We start from the raw sequence: 26,607 nt of genomic DNA, 5'->3' as shown, positions 1-26,607 counted from the left end.
TAATAATCTCCTCCAATTCTTTTGTTGCCTATCCAATTTAAGTCATAAAAAATGTGTAAATCTTAAAAGAAGTATCTCCTACATGGTAGTTATCCATTTATTAATTCATTCAATAATGTTTATTAGATGCTTACTATAGATGAGACACTGTGTTAGACACTGGAGATACAATGGGGAAGAGAAAGCATTTACAGCCTCTCCTTGTCGACCTGATAGCCCTGGAAATATTAAGCAAATAAATACACGATTACACATTTGATCATTATAATGAAGAAAAGTACAGAATACTATAATATCGCCTCACCTGTAAAAATGGGAATAATAGTAATACTTACCATTAGGCTTGTTGTAATATTTAAGTAAACTATTATACGTAAAGCATTTAGAATACTGCCCACGATCTAGTATTATTTAGTGTTGGGTCTAATTATTATTATCATTAGTTATTATTGGGATTAATGCAGATTAGGAGACAGGGAAGGCCTTTGTGAATGACTCTGAATTTGAGACCTAAACACTGAGTAGGAGCTGGGTGGGTAGAGACAGTAAGTGACAACTTACAGGTGCTGCAGTCTAAGGTCTGGATCCATAGGGTGGCAGTGAGAAAGGCCAGTGAGCAGAGCATTTGTAGGCCATGTGTGAAGCCTGTGAATTTTATTCTAAATTATGAGGGAAGCCATTAAGGAATTTTGAGAAGAAGATTGACATGCATGATCTGATTTGAATTTCAAATACAGCACGGCTCCCTGAGCCAAAAGTCTGGGCTGTTGGCACCTCCTCTGGGCTCCCCAGGACATGCACTTTCTCTGGCACAATACTGGGCACCTGCCCCTTCCGTCCACCTTCATGACTAAGCAGGTGAGCTCTGGATCCTGATTGGCTGAGTTTAGCTCCGGTTCTATTCCTATCTTTCTGTATGACTATAGGTGAGTAATTCCACTCTCTGGGCCTTCATTTCCTCATAGGTACAATCAGGATAACAATCAGATCTTCAGCAAAGAATCATCGTGAGAGCTAGATTAATGTATGTAAAGGGTTCAGCACAATGCCACACACAGCAGTAAATAAATGTTAATGTTTTTAATGTATTATAATGACCTGTTTTCTTGATTACTTATACCTCTAGACTGTGTGCTCAGTGCCTGGCACAGGGCAGATGCTCAAAAAAAATTGTTGGAAAACATCATTGAAAAGGACAGTGAAAGAGAGGTAGTGCAATGAATTGTAAGCAAAAGAAGAGAAAGATTGCTGACTTGCTCATGGGAAAAAATGGAATTTTTTTAAAAGATTTTATTTATTCATGGAGACACAGAGAGAGAGGCAGAGACACAGGCAGAGGGAGAAGCAGGCTCCATGCACAGAGCCTGATGTGGGACTTGATCCCGGGACTCCAGGATCTCGCCCTGGGCCGAAGGCAGGCGCTATACTGCTGAGCCACCCAAAGATCCCAAAAAATGGACTTTCTTGAGTAGATTTCTAGTAGTAGATTCTGATAAGGCGAAATTAGCTTATGGGGAAGGTGAAACTGAATGACTTTGCAACTGCCCAGCTGCTCCAGCTTTGGGGAACTTGAAACAATGTCCATGAGACAAAAATATGCTTCAGGATCTCTGCTGCCAATCTGGATTGCCATCTGCACAAAAAGAAAAGTGGGCTCCTAAAAGAGCTGCTGCATTCCCTCAAACTACACGACTAGCTGTCTGGAAGGCACAGGTGAAACCTCCAGAGTTCTCCATTTGCTGGCTTTGGAGGACAGTCCCACTGGCCCAGAGTGTAACCCTGTGGCCAGTGGACTTCCTTTTCACCCCTACATTGCTGACAGAGGCTCAGTTCTACGAAGCAAACCCATACCTTAAATGTGATGCATAGGCTTTGGGAGAGGCTTTTCATGGCTTTGCACAGCTGGGAAGTCTGAGGCATTCAGTGGCAACAGCTGCTCTACGTCTTGGTGCAGAGTACCTGTCCCAACAGGGAATCCTTCAAATCTCTCTTGTGCCAGCCCTATGCCATGTGTGGGCATGTGCATGCATGCTGGTTTGTTATGTTTGTTTTTTTTTTAATCCTAGGGGAAAGTAGGGGTTCTTTAAATGCCTTTTTAGTCAATACAATGGGCCTCTGTCCTCACTGACCTGGTTTTCTATTATTTCTTCCTCTTGCATTGCAAATTTCACCAGTCTGTCTCTCTTCACCTGCAGATCGTGTCTAGGCTTCCCTCTGGTTTGCTGTTTTCTTCATGCCCCTCATACCTCCAAACCACCTTCTCTATAGGACTCTTAATCAGACTCAAACATACCTATGGAAAGCCTCCTACAATTAGTCTTGTTTATTGTAATAATTGTCTACTCTTTTTTAAAAATATATATTATTTACTTATTCATGAGAGACAGAGAGAAAGAGAGTGAGAGCGAGCAAGAGAGAGGCAGAGACACAGGCAGAGGGAGAAGCAGGCTCCATGCAGGGAGCCTGACGTGGGACTCGATCCCGGGTCTCCAGGATCAGGCCCTGGGCTGAAGGTGGTGCTAAACTGCTGAGCCACCCGGGTTGCCCTGTCTACTCTTCATATATTGTATTGGGGTATCCATGTCCTGCATTGGTTTTTAAAAACATAATTTTTCTTTATGCCATTGGCATATGTTCCTTCATCTGTTTGAGTTTCTGTGTGTTCTGTAGGCTAAAAATTTTTATTGTGGCCTCCTACCAAGTAAAGGGGAAGGGAAGTGCTAAGTTGAATAAGACTCAGAATCTGATCTTGAGTTTGCACCATCTGGGAATAAAAGTGTAGAGAAAAAAAAACTACCGGAAGATATAGATCATATCAGTCAGGATACTCCAAAGAAGCAGAAGCAGTGTGAGAATATATATACACATATTTATGATTTATTTTAAAGATTTGGCTTGTGTTATTGTAGGGGCTAGCAAGTTTAAATTTCTGGAAACTCAGGCAGGAGTTAATGCTGTGTTCTTGAGGCAGAATCTGTTCCTTTCCAAGAAACCTGTTTTTGCTCTTAGGACTTCAACTGATGGGGTAAGGCCCACCAATATTGAAGGTAATCTCTTTTACTTAAGATCCACTGACTGTAGATGTTAATCACATCTACAAAATATCTTCACAACACCTAGATCTATACTGGTTAAATATCCAGGTACTATTGCCTAGACAAGTTGACACATAAATCATCAAAAGGACCAACCAATAAATAAACAAGCCTGCCCTGGATTTCAGACCAGAATTATGCCCAGTTCTACACACACACACAAAATATAAGATCCAGGAGAATAAAAAATCTTTATATTCCTTCTGACTAATTGAGACTTTACTTCAAAACATGGTAAATAACCATTCCTCCCAACTCACAGAATTGTTTTGAAAACAGTATGATGGTTTGAAAGACCACAAGGGCAATGTGTTTGTATTTTGAACACCCTGACAGTCCCCGGCAGTGGTGACACACCTACTAAATGTTGGTGACACCACAGATGCCCCACATTCTCACCATTCTCTCTGCTGAGCAGCAGTGAGAGAAAAGAGAATCTTGGGCTTCGGCTCTACAAGAATGCCAGTCATTCTGTGCCCTGTGTCTGGAGACTATAAACTATTACTGTAAACTCAGTTGGGAGAAATATTTCAAAAACAGGTTAATTTGGCCAGAAATATGTTGGAGTGGAGTGAGCATCCTCTTTATGTATAGTATTTGTTTCCACAGAAGGGGGTCTGGAACATTCATCTCCTCTTGAGGAAATTTGATGTCAGCCCCATTCGCTAGGTTATCCATGAGACCCTTTCTTTCTCAGACATGGACTGTAACACCTCCTCATGTCCATGCTTTCTCTGCATCTTGCGTTCCTGCCACTGAGAACATACACATCAGAGATGAGGCCTCCAGCCCCTTTGCCGAGCACATAGCCTTGTGTTGGCCACAGCTCCCAGCCTCTGCTCTCACCACTGCAGTTCTGCACCTCAGGGGGATTCCCTGGGTACTCTAACTGTGAGCCAGGTGGTTCCCATAACCACCTCTGTCCAGAACATCTCAGACTTGTGATCATTTACCTTTAGATAAGGAATTGCTCTCAGCAAGTAACTAAACTGAATCAACTATGGATACTTTCTAGCATCCAAGGAATTGACATCTCAGCTGGTTCTTTTCCCCCAAATCTTGCTTTTTCTCCTGGTCTGGAGTCACAGGTATACTCAAGTTGTAGAAACACTTCTCTTTGTGTCCTCTTTTTCTGCAGCGATAGAATATGCTCCTTCAATTTCATTTTCTGATTTTGTTGGTGGGATTACTTATTACCCTCTACTCCTTGGGTTTCTATGGAGGAGAGTCACTCTGATTTTTAGCAAGGAACAGCACTGGGGAAACATTCCCTTTTCACCATTCTGTGTTGCCAGAGCAAAGACCAAAGGCAGGTTATACTGGGTAGAATTTATAGCAGAGACAAGTTTTGCCTCAGTGAACCATTTAGCCCAGTAAAGATTTGGCAGAAAATGGAATGTGTTTCCTGGGAGGTGGTTCATTCTGTGCGCCTTGCCAGAAGAGCATGCCTAGATAGATGTAGAAAGTTTAACATGAGATTCTCTTATTCAGAAGAAGGGCAGACTCAGCCAATTCTGAGATTTTCCCCACATTATGAGCATATATAATTGAACAGTGGTTTGACAAATCACTTTTAATGCTATACTATACCCAAAGTGTTTTCTTTGTTTTCAAAGAATTCACTCTGAAACGTTTGTTTCAACTACAAAACAGGAGGAAGAAGGGTTAACGTAATATTAAATCCCTGCTAAATATAAGATTTGCTGTTAGGAACTACAATCTTTTCCTCATCCATAACCCTTTATGAAGTCATTATTATCTCACTTTTCTAAACTACTGAAACCATGCCCTGGCGAAGGTAGCTATTAATATAAAAACACTCAGCTAGTAAGTGAAAGAGCTAAGATTTGAACTCTGGCTTGTTCGGCTCCAAAGATACTTGGCACTAGTCCTCTGTGCTATCAGGTACATAAAGTCTTGTAGGTGATGCCCACACAGGTACCTGTTTTCAAGGGATACAAGCCCTTAAGATGATGCTTACTCCTGCTGCTCCAGTCATACTCAGCGTTCTCCAAACAATGCCCTCCTTTTCCTGTGCTACGTTTAATCTACTCTTTTCTCCAGATTCTAAACTATAGAGAATTTAAAAGAAAATGTGCTTCAAGCACTTCAAGGAAAGAACTGAGCCAACAGGAAGGTGATAGTGTCTTTCTCTCTTCCAGGAATAAGTCCCCTTCACTGAAAAGTATTTTTGGTATTGAGTAGGACATCCCCACAAGGAAACAAGGCAAGGGAGAATTTTTAGGACATAGGAGAGCAGTGGGAGACTTATCTCCAGAGCATTACTCACTGCTTAAAAGATATCCCCAGCTCTGGCATCACAAGGAGAGAGTTAGATTTCAGATCTATAGTGAAACCGGGGTGTGCCTCTCTTGAACACAAGGAGGCAGCTGTCCAATTCCAGGCTGGCTCTGGAAAGTCCCATTTTGAATAATTTGCTTCTGATGGCGTTTTGTTCAACGTCTTTACCTCAAATGAAACTCTGTGACTTAAACGAAAGAGCACTGAGCTGGAACTCAGGAAACTGAATTTTAGTACCAGTACCGACCAGGTGTGTGACCTGAGGTAAATCATTTAACCTCAGACTTAGTCATCTTTATTTTGAATTAGTTTGAGTCTTTGAGTCTAGAGTCCAACCTTACAGAGTCTTTGGATTTCCAAAATGGCTTTTGGCCCAGAAATGGTAGTGTGTGGGTGTTGGGGTAGATAATTTTTTGTCAGAGAAAAAATAGCCCCTGAGCTAGTTATTGGTGAATCTGGAGTTCAAACTCAGGTCTCTGGTCTGGCTCCCAAACCTGGGCTTCTTCCACCCCTTCCTACCCTGATATTAGGCCATATTATTGTTGGATAACACAGTGTATCTTTATTCTTTTCCTAATCCCTGTCAGCCTTGCAGTTGGCACAGTTTAACAGCAAATGGTCATTGAGTGGTTATGAGTGCTGGGGAAACAGGAAGGGAGGGCACAAGGCCCCTCACCTAAGCTTAGAAGTATTCTTATGGGAAGTTTCTGGAGCCAGATTTCTTGGGTTCCAGTTCTACTACTTATTACACTAATTACTTCTGAAACTGGTAAACTTCAGATTCTTCATCCTCATTTTCTCATCTATAATAGTTTCCTCTTAGAGTTATTATGAAAATTAAATGAGTTATTTCATATAAAACACTTGAAATAGAGCCAGTCATAGAGTAATGACTGAAGGAATACATAGTTGTTGTTATTGTTACCACTATATGTTTGTTAGCTCCCTCATGCCAGGAATCTTAGAAGGTTGCAACAGGGTCTTGTTCATTGGCACTTAATAAATCTTTTTGGATCTAATTATTCCACAACTCTTTACAATGCATGTACTATGTGGAAGGCCTCTGCTGGATCCTTGTTAGAATCTGACAACTTAGGAAAAGTCACCGTGTTTTAGAGCTTATATAATTTGCAGAATTTTTCTCTTTAACTATTAATCTTTCTTGTGGCTTTTGTTTAGAAAGAGTTAAAGGAAGGAACTGGGAAGAAAATAGTCTACGTATATGCTTATTGACTTATTCAGATGAGCCATTTGGAGGAAGTGGAATTAACAGTAGGTCAAAGGGAAGATTAGAATCTTTTTTAAAGGAGAACCCTCTTTTAGAACTCAAATGTCAGGCAAGAGAGTACTACCAATTTTTAATGGATTATCTGTGTCAGACAGAAAGAGCAGCTCATTCTCTCATTCACTAACCCTCTCATTCATTCAGCATTGAGTGAGTACTCACCAATACATGAATCGAGCATTGTGGTGGGGAATGGGTATACAGAAATGAATAAGACAGTTTCTTCTCTGGAGGCGCTCAGTCTTTTGGGGCTGGCAAACACAAATGGATATGCAATCCAGTGTGATAAGAAGTTGCCCAAAACACAGTAAAGTGCTCTTGATGCACAGAGGAAGCCAAGTGGTGAGGAACAAGATTCTACTCCAGGTAATCTGTAACAAATAACACTGTGTTGCTATACCTGGACATTTTACAAATTATTTTTATTGAATTTTTAAAAATTAGTACCTCTCATAGCTAGGTCATTCATTACACAGCTGAGGGTTTGTTTGTTTGTTTTCTTTTTTTTCCAGTCATTTCAGCTCAAGTCAGTGTGTTCATTGACTACCTATTATAACTAAGTGCGTTAAGAAAATACAGATTAATTTCAAACAGGTCACTAGGCTGAGGAAGTAGGAATGTATAGGAGGTATGACTTGAACTCTGCGTTGAAGGATGGGTAAGAGTTCATAAGGGAAAAGTGAGAAATACTATTCAAGAACCCAGATCATGTGCCATCAAAGGTATAGTGGGCCAAAGAGTGTGGGCTTAGTTTTTGGAATGAAAGTCATCTTGGCAGATTCCTGAAGGGAGGATAGAGTGGAGGTGTGTGGAGGGATATTAGGCAGGAAAGATCGGTGGGAAAATAATAGGAGGCTTTGTATACCTAGAACACAAATCAAGATTTTATTTCATGTGCATTGAGGAGCCAGGAGTATTTGTTACACAGGGGACTATGCTCCCCAGGATACTTTGTGTGGTTATTGGCTATGATGGCAGTAAATGATGCCAGGTTTAGAGTCAGAAAACATAAGAGAAGAATTCTAGTTCACCCATCGATTAGCTGTGTGTGGTCTTTTTTTTTTTTTTAAGATTTTATTTATTTATTCATGAGAGACACAAAGAGGCAGAGGCAGAGACATGGGCAGAGGGAGAAGCAGGCTCCATGAAGGGAGCCTGATGTGGGACTTGATCCAGGACCCCAGGATCATGCCCTGAGCTGAAGGCAGGCGTTCAACCACTGAGCCACCCAGGCATCCCACTGTGCGTGGTCTTGAGTGAGTTGGTAACCCTTTCTGAGCTTTATTTTAGCCTCCTCGTCTACACAGTAAACAAGTAGAAACTTCTCCAAAGAATAGCAGCAACAACCACAACAGCAATTTTCATGGATCATTATTCCCAGGGGCTTTGAGTGAGGCCTTCTATGTAATATCTAAGCCTCAGACAACTCTGTGACTTAAGATGCTAAACATAGTGTACCATATGGCCCATCACTTCCACTCTTAGGTGTCTACACAAGTAAACTGAAGACATATATCTACACAAAGTCTTGAATGCAAGTCTTCTTAGAAACATTATTTATAGTAACCAAGAAGTGGAAATTACCTAACTGCCCATCGCCTGAATGGATAGACAAAAGATGCTCTATCCATACAATGAAAAACTATTTAGCAGTGAAAAGGAACAAACTAAGAAGACATGCTACATATGATAGGGATGTACCTCAAACTATCCTTCTCAGTGAAAGAAGCCAGACATGAGATACCATATATAATATGATACCATTAATTGTATTTTATTTACATGAAATACCCAGGAAAAGCAAAGATATGAAGACAGGGAAAGTGGGGTAGGGGCAGAAGACAGGATTAATAGTAAAGGGACATGAGGGGTGATAAAAATATTTTTAAGCTAATTCATGGTGATGGTTGCACAACTTAGTAAATCTATGAAAAATTATTGAATTTTTACACTTGAAAATGTGAAATATATTTATGCAAAATATGCCTAAATAAAGTTATTTTAAAAACAAAAACACTATGAAGTAGGCTCTGTTCTTATTACCCTTTACAGATAAAGATACTGACTTTCCAAAGCCTCCATTAAAAAGTAGCAGTGGAGGTGGCTCAGTTGGTTAAGAGTCTAACTCTTGATTTCAGCTCAGGTCAGGATATCAGGGTTGTGAGATCAAGCCCCATGTCAGGCTCCACACTGGGTGTGGATTGGGATTCTCTCTCTCTCCCTCTCCATCTGCCTCTTCACCCCCATGCATACTCTTTCTCTCAAAAAAAAAAAAGAGTGATGTATATGTTAACTAACCTTATTATGGTAATCATTTTACAATAATACCTGTATCAAATCATCACGTCATTTACCTTAAACTTACACTATGTTATATGTCAATTATATCTCAATAAAGCTGGGTGGGGAAGTAGTAGAGCTAGGATTAAAAACTCTTTCTGCTTCATTTTGAGCCCATGCCCTTGGCTACTATCTATACTGTGCCCCATTGTGACAAATAAATTAAGCAAAGGATACATATTCGATCACAGTATGCAAAGAGCAGGTGGGTGTGATTGAGTCTCAGAAAATCTTAGCTGATGCTGATTTTGGCAGCTGCTGGCCAGAGGGTTTGAAAGTCTGAGTAAATGCTATACAGCAGTCCAGGCAGGAGGCACCAGGATCGTGCCCAGGCGGGTACCATCAGGAAGAAAGAACAGAAGATGTAGAAAAGGAAGCCAAGCAAGGGTTATGCTCTTACTCTTCACATATTTTAACTTCTCTAAACGGTGTGGGATGCTTGGCTCTATTATGAGAAAAGACAAAGAACAGAAGTCTTTCTTTCCTTCAGCAAACAGCTGACACATGTTCCCATCATAAATTTTGTAATTCAGGATGTAAAACCAAATCCAACAACCCAACCCAGCAAGAAGGTTAAATAAATAAGTGTTAAATAAATAAATGTAGGGTTTTCTCCTCTTTTGGCCATGAGTCTCCACAGAAGACACCATGTGCTTTTGTGAATTGAAGTCTTCTCCTCAGTTTATTCTCTGTATCAGTTTGGGGCAACACCCCACTCAGGGTTATGAACTGAAACTTTGAGGATTTGAGATTTTTGTGTGTGTTTTCTTTTCCATTTTCCCACCATGAGCACCATCGTTAATGGTAGTTTGGAATCATAGGTGAGACATTGCTCTTAACATCTCATCTTTTATTCTGAAATGCTGGTAAATCTCAAAAGACAGAAACATAGACTACAGCCTTGGCATATGCAGGACTAGGTGACTTAATGGGGTTTTTCCTGAGTTACGTTCTATGACTGATACTTTGTAACACAGATGTGCCTGCCACATGGTGAAACTTTATTATTAATAAATCCACTTTCCTCCAAAACAAACAAGACAGTGTGGCAAATAGCAGTGTTTGCTCTGTATACATCTGGGTTGGGTTTTCATCATTTCCTAGGACCAAGGCCCTGGTGCTTCCCATTGCACCAGTGAAAAAAAATGTGGGAATCCAGTTTGCCTATTTTGGCAACATAAACACAGGACAATTTGTGGTCATAAAGGCAGGACTCCCCGTTCCAGAGGGCTTGGTGGCAGCGGATGGGGCTGTGAGGTTCCTTAGGGAAGACAATATTGAATCTGGAAGTGCAAATGACCTAGGCCATGTGGTAAGGTGAGAATTCAGAACACCTCCTGGTTTTATGGCATTCACTCTTTGAGTCACAGTCCCCAGAGAGCCAGGAAAAGCTAGTGTATGTCTGCCATGGTAAGTAAGTGTTCAAGTCTGAAGAAATCTTACACGTAGCAAAACTAAGACTGCCAGCTTTGTTCACAGTTTTAAGAACTCAACCAGTCACAATTCGAGATCTCTTTATTGGACCCTATGTGTGTAGCACACCGTCCCAAACACTATGAGCAATGTTAAGTTAGAGTCCCAGTCCTCAAGGAGATTGCAGTGAGCAGTTGAAGAATGATATTTAAATGTGAAACATTTCACCATTTAAGTAACAATAAGTGATGAGTGGTGCCTTCCTCCTCAGGGAAGCCTTTTGGAGATGTCCCAACTCCACCACCTGTTCCTTGAGGGATCATCTTGAAACCCAAACAATTTGATTGAATTTTATGAGAATAGAATTCTGGAAAGGTCACACGTCCTGGATTTAACAGTTAAAAAGCCCTTAAATCTAAATCCCACACTGTTCCACTTGTCCGCTGAATTGTAAACTCCCTGAGCACAAGTCTATTCAAACATTGTGTATCTCAGAACTTTTACATAGTGCCTAACACTTAGAAGGTACTCTATAAACATTTGATGTTGAATACGTGAATTAACTATGTATTCCTAGCAAGGTTAACCTGAGAGTCCCGAGTTCTTTCTGGAAAGAGAAGTAATCATACCTACCTGATAGGAATTGAGAGGTGGCTTAGAATGATGGTTGAGAATGAAGACTCTGGAGCTTCATGCCTGGGCCCAAATTCTGGCCTACCATTTATTAGTTCTATGGTTTTAGGCAAATATCTTGTCTTTGCCTCGGGGTCCCAAAGTATCATAATACTACCTATCCTTTAGGTTTGTTATGTGGATTAAATGAATTAATATTTGTATAGTCCTTAAACTATGGCCTGGTATGCAGTCTGTGCTATGAAAATATTTGCTAAATAAAAATAAATGGAAATTGGGTTTGTAGTGAGAACGAGTGAGTGCTAATATTATAATTATGTAATTATAATATGAGTGCTGATATAAAATACTTAATGTACAAAAGATGCTGAATAAATGTTAGTTCAAAGATCTTTATATTTGATCCTCATTTCCTGAGGCAGTGCTTAGCTCATAAAAAATGCACAAAATGGAATATAAATATTAAGTGAGTACTGTAGGTTTTTCTGAGGATCATGAAGACCTTTGGGCTAGAATTATGGGGAGGGGTTTCATCAAGGACAAAGAGTTAAGTTGGATCTTAGCTAGGAATTAAATAGGGGTAAGGAGTTCACAGAGAAGGCATATAATTTGCATAAACTGGAAGAAGGAAAGATCCAGTCATAGTCATAAGATGCTCCATTATCAACAGGACTTGGCACCACTCTCTGGGGGAATAATTTGTCATGGGCCAGCTCTTTAAGTGAGTTGTCCAAAGCTCTGTTTCACTTCTATGCTTTCAACTGCTTAGATTAATATGTGAATGACTGCTTATTTATTCACTCATTTATTGAGTGAGTATTATGTAGACTCCACTGTATATCAGACATTTTGTTAGGTACTGGTGAGTAAAATAGAAATGGACCGTTTCTCTTTTGGATCAGGAGGGAGATACCAACTATACACAAGAAAATAAACAAGTTTGGATAAGTGCTTTGAAGGATATTTAGAGGACACAGCTATAGAAAATAATGGGGAAGAAAGGAAGTTGTTGAGATGGGAAAATAAGAAAATGTCTCTCCAGGGAGGTGACATTTCACCTGAAACCAGAAAGCTGAGAATGAAGGCGGGGGGGGGGGGGGGGGGGGGGCGGGGGGGGCTATTCCAGGCAGAGAAGCAGAATGTTTAAAACAGAATGTATTGAACTTGGTGTGTTTGAGGAAGGCCAGTGTGGCTAAAGTGAAGTGAATTGGGGGAGAACAGTACAAAATAGGGTCAGAGAGGGGTAAGGGCCAGATCCTGTAGGCCCTGGTATGCTCTAGTAAGGAGTTAAGACAATATTAAAGCAAATTAGGAAGCCCTCAAGAAATGGTGAAAATGTTATATAACTTTTTAAGGCTCACCAAGACATTAATATGGATAATAAAGTGGATTAGAAAAGTGGAAGTGAGGGGAACATTGAAACAGATCAGGTAAGAGATGATGCTTGTTTAGTTGACAATGGTAGAGAAGCAGCAATGGAGAGAAGCAGACATCAGATATGTATTTGGGTTATGGAAGAGATGAAACTTGCTAATCGATTAAATAGGAAGGGGTGAAGGTAGAAACATTCAGAGAAAGAAGAATCAAGAATGAAATCCAGGCTTCTGGCTTAAGCCACTCACAGCATGGATCTGGGTGCCCCTGACTAAGATGGATAAGATTAGAAGAGGAAATTTTGGCAGCTGGGGTGGGAAAGAAGTTCTTGATTTGGTTTGAGCTATTCATTTTGAGTGTTATTTTGAATCCTAGAGGAAATATGATGTAGGCATAAAACAGGTTAGGCTAAAGATCTAAACTTGGAGTTTTGAGCACATACATTTTGAATAAATCCCTGGGCATGAATGAGAATGTAGAGGGAGAATATAAGTCTAGACCCATGTCCATGGAAAGTGACAGCATTTAGATACTCAGTAGAGAAGGACAGGATTGGGGAAAAGATTGAGATGGAATGATTAGAGAGCTAAGAGGAAACCCTACAGTGTGGAACCTGAGGGCGCTGTGTTGAGAAGAATGGCCATCAGCTGTGTTGAAGTAAGTTGAGGATAGAAAGTGACTGACTACCAGTTTTGACAACAGAATTCACTGATGATCTTGAGAAGACCAGATTTATAGGACTTATAAGGATAGGAGGCAGAATTGGAGTGGGTTGAACATTTGAGGATAGTAAAGCAGATTTTTACATTGATGAAAAAAAAAAATCCAGAGAGAAGGAGAAGTTACTGATGAAGAGAAAGAGGGAACAATCAAAGGAGCAATCCTAGAGAAAATAAAGGACAGTAGGGTCCAGAAAGCAGATTGAGGGCTTGGCATCTGGCAGGAGCAGGTGAAAGAGGGAAGCAGGAGAAAATGGATTTAGGCACAGGTATTAATAATCATGATTATAGCTAACATTTACTGAGAGTTCACTATGTGCCATGTAATGCTCTAAGTAATTTTCATTTACTAACTCATTTAATCCTTATAACAATATTATGTGATAGGTTTGTACACATACTCAAAACTGAGAGAGTTCCTTCTCACCTGATGGTTTAAATTGTGGAGGGGGAGGCAGATGGGATATTTGAAAAGGGAGAAGATAGAGCATAGTGTCACACAAGGTTCCTAGTGAGACTTCTGGGCAGTATTGAGACTTTATCTGAGATTTGAAATCATGAATAAAAAGCAAGTGTAACACAAAATCTAAATGGGTTTTCTACAGCATTCAGCAAGCATACTCTAGGAGCCTGATTTGATACTTAATTTGCAAGCAGGAGTAATCTCCAATGCCAGGAGTAATAAAATCCACTAGTATCCCCTACTAGCATCCTAGCTCTTGATAAATGTTTCTGAAGCTTTTTTGGACACATGGCCACAAGAAGTCCTCCTCCTCCCCTGCTACCGCTTATCCCCTAGCTCAGAGGTGGAAACCATCAGTAGCTCATCGGGATGATAATAGAAACTGACTAGCCATGTTTGAGCTTATGGGTATCAGAAGTCCAAGCTTAAATCTCTGTCCTGCTATACCTCGCAGCTTGCCAGGTTTCTGTCAAAGGTGTCTCCTCTGTCTAAGAAATCACCATTAGCTCTTCCCATTGCCAAGATCTCATGAATGGACAAGGGGTGCAAAACCTTTACTTGACACAGGAAGGTTTAGATGGACAGCATGTACCAATAGCTAACATTTTATTAAGCACTTATTCTTTGATCAGACTCTGGGCTAAGTGCCTTTTTTATGTAGTATCTCCCGTAATCCTTAAAACAACAGAGTAAGGTAAATATTTTTATAAGGTTTATATTACACATAAGAAAACTGAACTTTAAGGAGATTGAGTAATTTTTCTAAGATTAGGAAGTTAACAATTGGAAAGGCCAAGAGTTGATTCCAGAAGTCTTAACTCCAGGATCCAGGCTCTTTTAACAAGTACATTATAATAACAGATCGGTGAGCATCCATGCCAGATCAAACTATTGTGCATATCAGCATGTTATTGTATGTTGCTACCATTCTATCAGTTTTACTCAGAAAATACACAAGTTTTATTTTCAATTAGATTGAGACATGTTTCTACTCCCCCATGTTCTCAAAATAAAGGACAAATTCAACTGGGAGTGACTACAGAACTTATGAATTTTACTCATGTTTCCTCTTTTCAGAGCCACCAGCCCTGTTAAAAGAGAGGAGTTTATGGTTGTTGGTTTTTGCAAGCCTGTTGACCTATGTTAAGACAGTTTTCCCCAAAGTCAAACGTGTTGACACATGTGACACAGCATAAGCTGAGTTCCTTGGACCCTGAGCACTGGCGATGACCTGATCTTCCCACCATGTAATTATGAATTGAGATTTGATCTTTACCGCAAATTCCCAGATAATTGAGGTCAGTAAGAAAAGTTTAGTCTCAGTATCTGGGCATCTCAACTGTTCAGGTTATTTGTGGATCAACTGATAATAAGTTATCATTACAATAATGACAAAAGCCAGAAGCTGATTAACTGCTTACTCTGTACCAACGAAGGGCCTCATGTGCCTATTTCACATATAACGAATTCTTAGGGAGAGACTATCATTAACCCTATTTTGAAGATCAAGAAAATGAGATGGAAAGAGATTAAGTAACTAGCCCAAAGTCACATAGCTACTAACAGGCAAAATGAGGATTTAGAGTGATTCTAGAGCCTTTGAAAGCCAAGTCCTCTTCTGGAGACAGATAGCCGTGGATACGAATCGTAGCTTTACTACTTACCAGTTTGAAAGACGAAGTGAATGGTCTTGCATGGTTATTGCAAGGATGATAGAAAAAATGCACATACAACACTAAGTACATGCCTACCGGGTATTGGATACTCACTAAATGGTAGCTCTGTTAGTAAATGGAATAAGCCGGAAACTTAACAAGTATCCCATCATTTTGATCACCGTAATCAGCAAACATTTATTTTTATTTATTTTTTTATTTATGATAGTCACAGAGAGAGAGAGGCAGAGACACAGGCAGAGGGAGAAGCAGGCTCCACGCACCGGGAGCCCGACGCGGGACTCGATCCCGGGTCTCCAGGCAGGCGCCAAACCACTGCGCCACCCAGGGATCCCTCAGCAAACATTTATAATTCAAATATCTGCCTTATATAAAATACAATCTTTTCTCCTTATTAAGTGCCTAAATTACTCAGCTAATCGACTCGATGCCTCCACTTCCTTCTGCTTTCTTAGAGGTGAGACTCTGTCAGATGCTTTAATTCTACATAATTTAAAAAGTGAAATAAGTATTTCTGTTCTTTTGTCCTTTCTAATGAATTCAAGATATTTTCCTATGACTTTAGCTATGGATGTTTGCAATGGTCCAGAGCTCTCTGGGAGTATGATTAAAAAACAAGCATAGCCAAAGTATCCTGGTGACCTAGCAGCTCTGCCATAATAACCTATTTGGGGATGACATGGTAATCTGGTTCATGGCATTTGGCTTAGTGGTTCCAATTATGACATATGATGATTCAAGTTTACTCATATACACACCAGAACTTCATTAAATGACCTTTTTCAAGGTCCTTGAGGTTCTGCAGGGAGGGAAGGAAGACACCGAGTTGCTTTAAACAAAGCAGCATTTGTTTTCACATCACTTGCTTAGACAAGTGTCCCCTCATGTGCAGAAGCTATTTGCTTTGGGGCTTTTGGCAGAGTAACTAAAATGTGACAGAAATTAAGGACAAATTCTGAAGTCTGGAAAAATCACACTCCTCAGGAAATGTAAGCCACAAGATTGTAACTCAGTGAATTATTTCTTGTCATTCACTTCCTTGCTCACTCTTTCCCTGCATGGCCATTTCAAAAATGGTTAAATAAGGTATTTATCAGGCCTTGCTACGTGCTTTGTATATACTGTACCAGGTCTCTGGAGAACTGAACCCAGGGTAAAATTATTTGCCATCTTTGAGATTCATTTTCCTGGTCTGTAAAAGGGAGAGTTGGACTACATCAGTACATCCCAAGTTTTATACATAGTTTAATAACACAATTTCGACATTATATTTTTTACTTAAAAAATATAAGAAAAATATTTTCAGGAACCACAGAAAATAGTGCTTGACAAACACTTCTTAGCCAGTAGAGATATAAAAAGCATAGACTCCCAACCAAAGGGCCATTTGAATCTGCATGAGGACCAGGCATGTGATATTTTTATGTTCTCAACCTCATAAAGCTAATTGAGAAACTCTGGATCAGATAATCTCTAAGGTTGTTTTCAAGAAGTCTGTGATTCTACAAAAGCTCCTCCCTGTAAGAATTGGTATTTTTATAGCTCAGAGAAGAGAGATGTATTCTTAGAGAAGTTTAAATCATTAGGGCTTGCGAGGTGATCAATCATTTCCAATGTTGCCTTCTGATTGTTGATTTGTAGACAAATGTGTGATTAATTCTGCTGATATTGACCAATAGCCTAATTAACTTAGGCCCAAGGTCAATTTTTTACTTGTTTTTATCAACTTCTCTATTTTAATGGCCTAAATTACCCAGATAATTTAGTTAAGAGGTATTTTATTAAACTACTTCTGTTAACTTTCTCTTTGGCTCTTATGCTTTGCAATCAGTTAAGTAATAGATTTAAACGAAACAGTACTATCCTAAGTTCTTTTCTTTTAAAGCCATGTTTTATATGGATTTTCTTTGTATACGAACTGTTTTACAAATTCAGAATGATCAGGCAAAAGAAAAGAGAAACAAGATTAAACACCATAAAGGAAGAGATCAAAGAGCAGAGAAACTGGCAAGAAATGAACTGACTTAGGAAAAAAAAATTGAGGAATAAAATCCAAAAAGAATTTTTAGGGAAAATCCCTGTGTAGAGGAAAAGAAGAGAGAGATACAACATAGGGTGTGTTTCATGACTCACATGCGTTGGCTCTGTACCTGAATGATTCATTTGGTGGAAAACATAGCTGGGACAGAGAACTTTTTACTGGCCCTGAACTTTCTTGGAATCATTTGAAGCTTCATTTTGTGTGCATATTTTGTCTCACTCCTGCAAAATGGAAATATTAATTGCTTTTCAGAAATAGCCCTGGTCATTGGAGTTTATCTGTATAGCCACTTGAGATTTAGAATTAGATCATGGACTTTGGAATATGGAAAGTATTTAAGAAACTGGGGCAGGTTTGTTCCAAGTGACCTCTCTTTTCTCCTGACATGAATAGATAGATAGTAGGTCCCCCAAGGGAACCCTGTTGAGTAAATCCAAAGGGGACAGTCTGCCTATTGAAAGGTACAGACTAGATCAGGGCTTTTCAAACTTTTTGGATGATGACTCATAATAAGGCATACATTAAACATCAAGACCCAGTCCCAACATATGGGCATAAAGTTTTATGAGACAATACCTTACTACATATGTAATACATGATATTTTCTATTCTATTCTATTCTATTCTATTCTATTCTATTCTATTCTATTCTATTCTATTCTATACTATACTATTGTTTTGTTGTTTTAAGTAAATACTGGCCAAGATCCATGAAACAGATTCCATACAGATCTAGGTGTGCTCCCCAATTTCTATCCTGTCTGCAACCTTCCCTAAACACACACATTGCTACAGCCAGTTTGCAGGAGCATCTCTCACACTTCACCATCATGCTGAAATGCTTGCATTTTCTTGGATAGCATACTGCCTTTCACCCCTGCACATGTCATTCTCCCTCTCCACTCCAAGCACTTTACAATTCTCTCACTCCACCTCCCCTTTCTTCATCAAGCTCATTCCTGCTGGCTAAGACTCAATGCAGAGGTCAACATTCCTTCCCTTTCGATCTATGTCAACCTGTTTACTGTACTCTCCTGAGCATCCGGGGCTTATCTTAATCTCAGCCTTATCATGCTGTGTTATGATGACCCATTCATATGTTCTTCTTCCCCACTAGACGTGTCTTACTTACATCCCTAAGAAGTGGTCTAAGTTTGACACTGAACCTAATTAATAAATTTTGGTTGAGTGAGAGCCTGCCTTTGGTAGCCACTGGGTACTGAGTATCTACCTCCTTGGTAAGCTGTGGTCTGTTTACTGCAAACAAGGAAGTATTTTTTTTATTGTGAATACTCATCTGAGTTGCAGTAGATGTGTTGATGCTCATTAGAACCCATTTTCTGTTGCTTATAGAAGATAGTGTAGCAGAGTAGGTAAAGGTTTAGGCTTTGAAGCTGTGCAGAGCTGGATTTGAACTCTGGCACATGAGTTACTAGCTCTGTAAGTAAGTTACTTAACTTTTTAAAATCTCAGTTTCCTCATCTGCAAAATAAGAATAATAACATCTATGAGTGTTGTTAAGATTGTGTAGATGTTAAATAATGGAATGTAAGCTCCATGAAGGTAGGAATATTTGTCACTTTGGTTCATTGTCATGGATTTAGAGGAGTGCCTGGCACATATTCATTGTATCAATGAATATTTTGCTCGTAATAAGTCCTCAATACTTTATAGCAGCTCCTACTCATGTGGATTTCTCATCCAGTTTTGTACAGGATTTCCTTAGACTACACATGATGTACATAATTCCTTGTAACTTCTTTAATCAGAAGTTAGGCTCCTACAGTGAGGTAATAATTCCAAGACCCTGACATTCAATAACTCCAGATGCATGTAGAAACATTGGTCTTCCTGAAGAATGTTGTATTTCAGGCCATTAAGCTACATTTAAGTTTAACCATTTCAAGGTTAATTTTATGGAGGTTCCTCGGTTCTGTTTTTAAGTTGCCACATATGGGTGTTTGATTCTTGCTTCTTCCCTTGCCCTTCTCTTCTTGTTATACATCCATGAGCCACATCATCATTCACTGCATGTTTGATAGACTTATGCAGATTCTGATTTAGGGTCTTAGGGGAAAATGACGGCATTGCTCAGTGTTCCTAGATTTGTTTCCTTCCCTTCCTCTACAAAGATTCTGTGTGAGATCCCTAAAGATGGAAAATCCATTATTACCTAATGTCCTTCACTCTTTTCCATTTCATGAATGGATGTTTGTATTCCAAGGTTTCATCTTAGGCCTTTCCCATTTTCAGTACTTTTATAAGTAACTTCTTGTGCCACATAATAAAAGGTATTGTTTTAAGGTTTTCTGCATGTCATCAGCTTATAGACCTCTCTCACTTCTACCAGGATGCAAAACAAAGAAACAAATATTAAAAAACAATTCTCAAACTCTTCCACAAACCAGGGCAAATAAAACGATGGCATTGCTTCATTTTTATAATGCATCTGAACTAAAAGAATTCTCATAAGGATGTACTTACCTAGCCTTCACTTTCTCATGCACTTATTCAGAATCCACTTTATTATAATATTTGCCACAGAATCTTTTAAATAGTAGTGTTACATGATCTAGATTATTAGCCATTAGGGCTGTTTGCCTTATATTTCACATGACAAGAACAGGGTTGTCCTATCATTACCTACTCTATTGTATGTAAAAGTCTGCCAAAGCTGTTTTACTCATTTGGGAGTGAATTAAGGTGCTATTTCAAAGCATATTCCTTATCATATATACTAAGAGAGCACATATTAAAAAGAACATATATCCTGTGATACCATACTAGTTTAGTATCTTACTAAATTCATCAACAGAATGATATATTAAAACACTTTTGTTCTCACATTAACTTCTGTTCTCAAACTTATGATTACCCCTAAGTCACTATGGTCATATCAGGCTGGTGGGGCTCTTCATTAAAATTTTGGAAATAGAAAGATGAGTATATTTTGGGAGAAAGAGAATACATTTTGGTAATTGGAGTTAAAAGAAGGAGGAGCTTGCCTGACTAACCAGTAGGTCTTACTTAGTTGATTCAGTGATGAGGGTCAGAGGAGACCACAGAAGAGCTTTGGGAGAAACAAAGAGGGTTAACATTTTTAGAACACCTGCTATGTACTAGGTGCTTCCCAGTCTTTTACATCCTAATGCTGAAACTATGGGGAAGATTATTGCATATGTTTTAAAGTAAACTACTGCCCATAACAATTTTTTTTAATTTTTTAAAATTAATTAATTAATTAATTTATGATAGTCACAGGGGGGCAGGGCAGAGACACAGGCAGAGGGAGAAGCAGGCTCCATGCACCGGGAGCCCGACGTGGGATTCGATCCCGGGTCTCCAGGATCGTGCCCTGGGCCAAAGGCAGGTGCTAAACTGCTGCGCCATCCAGGGATCCCTTTTTTTTTTTTTTTTTGGTCACCAGTCCAAAGTCACTCAACTCTAGGAGACAGAGTTCAGATTTAAACCCATGCCTTTAAAACTCATGCTCCCTTCATTGACCACACAGCCCCAGAATACTCCAGTTAAACTTCTGTGTGGCCATTTGGATGAATTGCACTTGACATCATCTAGATTTCCTTACAAGCATTCCCAGACAAATTGAGGAGAGGTTCCACACAGTGGAATTGAATTGAGATAGCATCTTCTCCATCTTCTACCATGAATGATTCCTCTGAGAGCATCTCCATAGCCTGAAATGTGTTTCATATGGATCTTAAAACATTTAGTGAAGCAGAAAGGACCGTGTGCATGGTAGCCATTCCTATAGTACTTTTTAATAATAATAAATGTGATTGCAGAATGAAAATATTATAAGGAAAATAACATGCTATGATAGAAACTCATAATGTCATGAATATTAAAATCTAACTAAATGCATCTTGGGGCCATTTGCTGTATTGCACAAACCCAGGCATCCAGAGGGACATTTCTCTCTAGGGTTCTTGCTTCTATCTCCACGTGAGAAGACTTTCAAGGGTCCTGTCCTGCAATTAGCAGAGTAGCTGGTGGAAGGAAGCCAATATTTTTCTTGAATAAATTTATTTTCTGGTGATTTTAGTTTCCTTTGTCGTGAGACTTCCTGAGATACTGACCATGAAGAAAATATTATCAATTTAGCTCTGGGAGCCGGTCAGCACTCAGATTGCACTTCTGGCTGCAGCCGGGACATCACTTCTAGCTGGACTCACTTCTCTTTGCCTACCAAGGAGCCTGAAAACTATATAATATGCTGAAGAGAAAACTGTAGCACCATCTCCCAGCTAAGAGATCAGCTAATTCACTGCACTTTATCCCAGCCTTTCATTTCACAGATGAGGGGTAGACTTAGAATGACTTCCTTATGTTCAGAGTGCTGATGATGGAGCGTGGGGTGGAATCCACATTCCCTGATTTGAGTCCAGGACTCCTTCCATTCCCCAGTCACTCACTTATATACATTCATCAAACATTTATTGGATGCTTACAGCATGAGTAGCTGTGACTACAAAGGTGAATTATGACCCAGACCCTGCACTCAAGGCCTTTACCCTGCTTCACGTTTTTGATTTCCCAAAGGGTCTGAGTTCTGTTAGGAAAGCGACTCAATGCCACAGCAATCTCTTTACCCTACATGGATTTAAAAGTCACAGTTGGTCATGTACATTTCCATTTCTAGTATTTAGATACAGTCTTCATAAATGGCTTATCCTTGGTCTTCAACTTTCTGACAGGAGTGCCTCAACCAAACATGGCATTATTGATAAATAGTATTTAAATGGGTGAAGTCCAAAGATCAAGCAAGTAATACTACCAATGGGCTCCATTTTCTCCCTAGTAAAAGAGTCCATACAGACACATGTGCTTGCATGTAAATATATGCATATGTGTTCATGGGGTGTAGTTCTCTGAAACAGAAGAAAAGTGTTTGTTTGCTCATGAATAGACCCATGGTAGAAACTACTAATATATTCTTGGCCTCACATGGCTGCAACACTCATCAGTCTACCAATATTGAATAAGCAGATTTTTGTCCATTGATAATTTTTAATAATTTAAGAACACTATTTTCCCATTATTTTAAGAACCCATCATTGAGCTTCTCCATTTGACTGGCAAGTATTCCTCGAGGGCCTGCTGTGTTCCCAGCCCCATAAGACCTTTGGGCTACGGGAGACTGAGTCAGAGATCATGATCCTCAAGCTGCTTTGACATTCTTCTTGGGGCTGTCATTCTTTGCTCCAGTTGATCCTGAGGTAAAAGAACTTGTAATGTTATCTCTATGTCACAGAGAAGGAAGCTGAGTCCCAGAGAGGTTTAGTGACGTGCCAAGATCCTCAACATGAGTGACTAAGAAAACTGGGACTGGATCCCCATTCTTCTTGCCACTAGGACAGTCTTTTTCTTTGGTTTTTGTTTTGTTTTGTGTTGTTTTTATCTATACCAGATTGCCTGCCCTTATTTTTAAAATATAAAGCAGAGATGAGAGTAATTTTTCCAAACTTATGTGTGACCTCATGATACAATAAAACTATGAAATAAAAATGTTAAAGTTCATTTTAAATACTACCTGAAACTAGATCACAAATATATTCTATAATTCTTCCTTCCCCTGGGCATAATTGAGTTCCTTTCCCAAATGACAGGTTTGGTTTTCCTAACCATGTGAGTTATAAGGACCTTTTTCTTGCAGGGATTGCTGCTGAACTTCTCCTAAGGAATGACTTTTTGATGGGAGAAATACAAGTAACATGTTCACTAGACTTTTACACCAAAGAGAAAGCTCCTTCTGAAGCTGAGAGTTTGCTGCTCATCCAGCTGATCAACTTTGCTGGAAAGTGGCCATTAGCCTCCTAAACCTCAGAGGCTTGCCCTAGTCATTTACAGTGAGCCTAGAAGCAGAAAGGGATTAGAACACAGCCTCACCAAGTGAAAATGGGAAAACTATCCTGCTTGCAGATTGCACCGCACTGTTTCTATACTAGTTTCTGGAGGATTTGAGAAGAACCAGAAAAGAAGGAACCCAGTGGCTTTGGAGAAAAGAGGTAATAGAAACGAACCAGACCCTGTTTAGCACCACTCCCTAGCTGGGTGACATTCATAAAACCTTCCCCTGCACCAGTTTCCACATTTGTCAAATGAGCAAGAAAAATAAAAAGAATTACGGATTGGTCAGTTTGATAAGTTTCCCTGATGGTCATCCTACTGTTGTCTGTGACCACGACATGGGCTATCATGTTGTGCAGTGGGGGAGAATCAACAAACTGTTTTTTTGGCTCTTGATCACCTTATTTGATTTATTGTCAGCAGATGACATTAAAATGAGCTTGCATTTGCTGAGCAAATCTGGATGGGCAGTGGAAGGTGGAAACAGGGAGTGGCCTGGGTGGAGGCAGGAATTAGAATAATAATCCCTTGCATTTTAGAGATTTCAGAGCACTTTCCCACACATAGTGTCACTGGATCCCTGCAAAGTCCTACAAGGACTCATGGCATTTTTAGTCCCATTTGACAAATCTGAAAATTGATATGCTAAAAGGTGAAGTGATGGCCCGAAACACTGGCCACTTCACAAAAAATTGCTAGTGGTAATATAAAAAGTAGAATAAAAGCCAAGTCCTTGCTTCCTTTTGTAACACACCAGAGAGTGATTAGAATCTACCATAAAGTGTTTTAGCCGTACTCAGCTAATCAGCAACTGATTATAGTATACTGTTAACACAGGACTCCAATATTATTCTCCTTCTGGGCCTTTAGAACTTCTCTGCCTTCATCTCCCATCCCCCAGCCTTCTCTTTATCTAGTAACTCCTTCATTTTATCACTCAGATACCACATCCTTCAAGAAGTCTCCAAGACTTTGTTAGGTGACCATCCTATAGGTTCTCTTGACTCCCAGTGATTATCACCACTAACCTTACCAATGTAATTAAATTGCCTGTATTGAAATATAACTCTGAACTAAGACTGGTTATTCACAAGTCACTCATTGGTGGATTTTTCTTCACTGTTGTAACCTCAACACCTAGCATGAGTAAATGCTGTATGATCTACTGTAGCCAAAAGGGAATTTTACTTCCATTACCATCAACACTAGTCAGAGGAGATTGCAAGCTCTTTTAAAACCATCTAGGGCAGTACTGTTTCCAGAAGGAAGTTCTTAGGAAATGAAAGTCTAGCCATTCGCCTAAAATTTTAGGTTATTCCCAGAAGACTTAAAGTTGAAAAAAGACAAAAAAAATGTGATAAGGATGGAGGTTAGTGTTTGTGTAGCTATATGGGGAAAGAGGTAAGAGCAGATATTTTTGGAGTTACTGGAAAACTTAGCCATGACACCCAGCCTGCTCATGTGTCTGGTACTATTGCTAGGAACCAAGCTTCACACCAATCCTCTGTCAGATACCAGTTTCCAGAAAGAGAATTAAACTTGCTATTCGGTTATTTATAGCTATATTTTCCCAGTTGTGTATTGCAGGTTAGAAGACCCTGCAATATCACTGATGTATGTTATTGGAACCACATACAGATAAAATATGATAAATATGGTAGATGAAGAACAAGGCTTAGGACTCACAACTCCTCTAACTGTGAAACCCAGCACTTATCCTAGTACCTATATATATACAAAACCTTTTGAAGTGTTTAGGAATTAATGACTGTATGAATATAATCATCATAAAAAATGAATTAGTCGAACCTTGGCAGTGAGGCCATTTCTTCAACGACAGAGTCTTAAAGGGCATCCAAGTCTTGACAGGGTTGAGCATCACAGGCATTGTACTGAACTTTTAGCAAAACAGTCACAGGCAATAGTAAGCAGATGGGCATGGCTGCGTTCCAATAAAATATTATTTACAAAAATAGGCAGTGGGTTGTGCTTGGTATACCATAGTTTTCTGACCCAAGTGTAAATTATAGCTACTCATTCTCATTTTTACGATTTTATTTCCTTCTGAAAAATCCCTCCTTGGTTCTCTATTGCCTACACAAACTCCTCAATTCTATTCTGTTCTGATCTGAGCAGTGCTTTCATACCCCCTGCTACTTTTTCTTCTCTGAGCTCAACTCACATTGCTCTGTACCAATGACAAGATTCCTAATGCTTTCTGCTTAACCAAATCCTACCCATTCTTTTTGGTAAATATTCCCAAATGCAGATAGAAAAGTCAAGTCAGAGTCACCTGGGAAGCCTTTGGCATTAACAGTGCTTATCTCCCACCCACCCTAAATTCTGATAATGGGAGTGGTGGGAGGTGGGGATAAGGACAGGTATAGTTTAAAAATGTTGCTAAGCTTATTTGGGCAACTCCTACTCTCCTTCTAAACTACTGCTTTATGGCACTACTAAAATCCCACTTCCTCCAAGAAGCCGTCCCACACTCAGCTCTTTTTCTTTGGGCACCCTTAGCCCTCGTTGGTCAAAAAATTAATTTTTAGCACCTATAGTATGTTTTGGTTATTTAAGTGATTTTTGTGCCCAGCATTGCTTTAAGTGCTGGAGGTACAACAATGAATAGGACAGTAAAGGTCCCTCCCTTTGCAAATTACATTCTAGTGATGAGAGAGACAAACAATAAACCCATGCCCAGGAAAGTGAAGAAGATCATTTCAGATAAAGAAAACAAACTAATGAGATAAGGAGTAACTGGAGATGACAGATGGAAGGATAAAAAGGCACAACTTTATTTAGGAGAATCAAGAAGGGTTTAGGGAAACTATCATTGGGCTAAAATCTGAGTGCAGCAATCCAGGGGAAAATAATTATGAGCCAAGGGAATAGCATATTTATCTTTCTTTTTTCTGAAAGTGCCATTGGACATGCATGTTGTAGTAGAAAAACCTAGGAGATGATTAAGAACAGTTTCCTCATTTAGGATTGCCAGAGAAAATATGAGATGCTCATTTAAATTTGAATTGCAGAGAAATAACAATTTTTTCTAGTACAAGAACGAATTATAGTATAAGAACTAAAAAAATATTGTTTATCTGAAATTTAAATTTAACTGGATTCTTTGGTTTTTGTTTTGTTTTGTTTTTTGTTTTTTGGAGTGTTTTCGCTAAATCTGACAACTCTACATTTTACTCATGGGAAAAAGTGACCCTGGGCAATTTGTGTTCAATATCATCCAGCTACTTGGAGCTGAGCTAGAATAAAATCTGAATCTAAAACAGAAGCAATTCAATTTGGTGTTGATATTATAGAAAATCTTATATTGCTTTCTAATTGTCTTACTGGGAAGTAATTTGTCTCCTCAACAACTCAAGGATGTGTTCTCTGTGAAATTTA

At 39.4% G+C, this 26,607-nt stretch overlaps 1 protein-coding gene across 9 annotated transcripts in view; it reads left to right on the top strand.

The window, feature by feature from the left end:
* The window catches only part of PDE4B (phosphodiesterase 4B), a 530,398-nt gene that overhangs the window by 437,373 nt on the left and 66,418 nt on the right, over nt 1-26,607 (top strand). Inside the window, exon 6 of one of the 9 annotated variants that reach the window (XM_072730665.1) lies at nt 10,711-10,722. The exons of the other annotated variants lie outside the window; for them this stretch is intronic. Within the exon in view, the coding sequence (XP_072586766.1) occupies nt 10,711-10,722 (12 nt within the window). The remainder of the gene's footprint in view (nt 1-10,710; nt 10,723-26,607) is intronic. 9 annotated transcript variants of the gene reach the window in all.

This window comes from Vulpes vulpes, chromosome 12 (genome assembly GCF_048418805.1).
Source record: "Vulpes vulpes isolate BD-2025 chromosome 12, VulVul3, whole genome shotgun sequence".
Taxonomy (NCBI): Eukaryota; Metazoa; Chordata; class Mammalia; order Carnivora; family Canidae; genus Vulpes; species Vulpes vulpes.
This window is presented reverse-complemented; position numbering and strand designations above follow the sequence as displayed.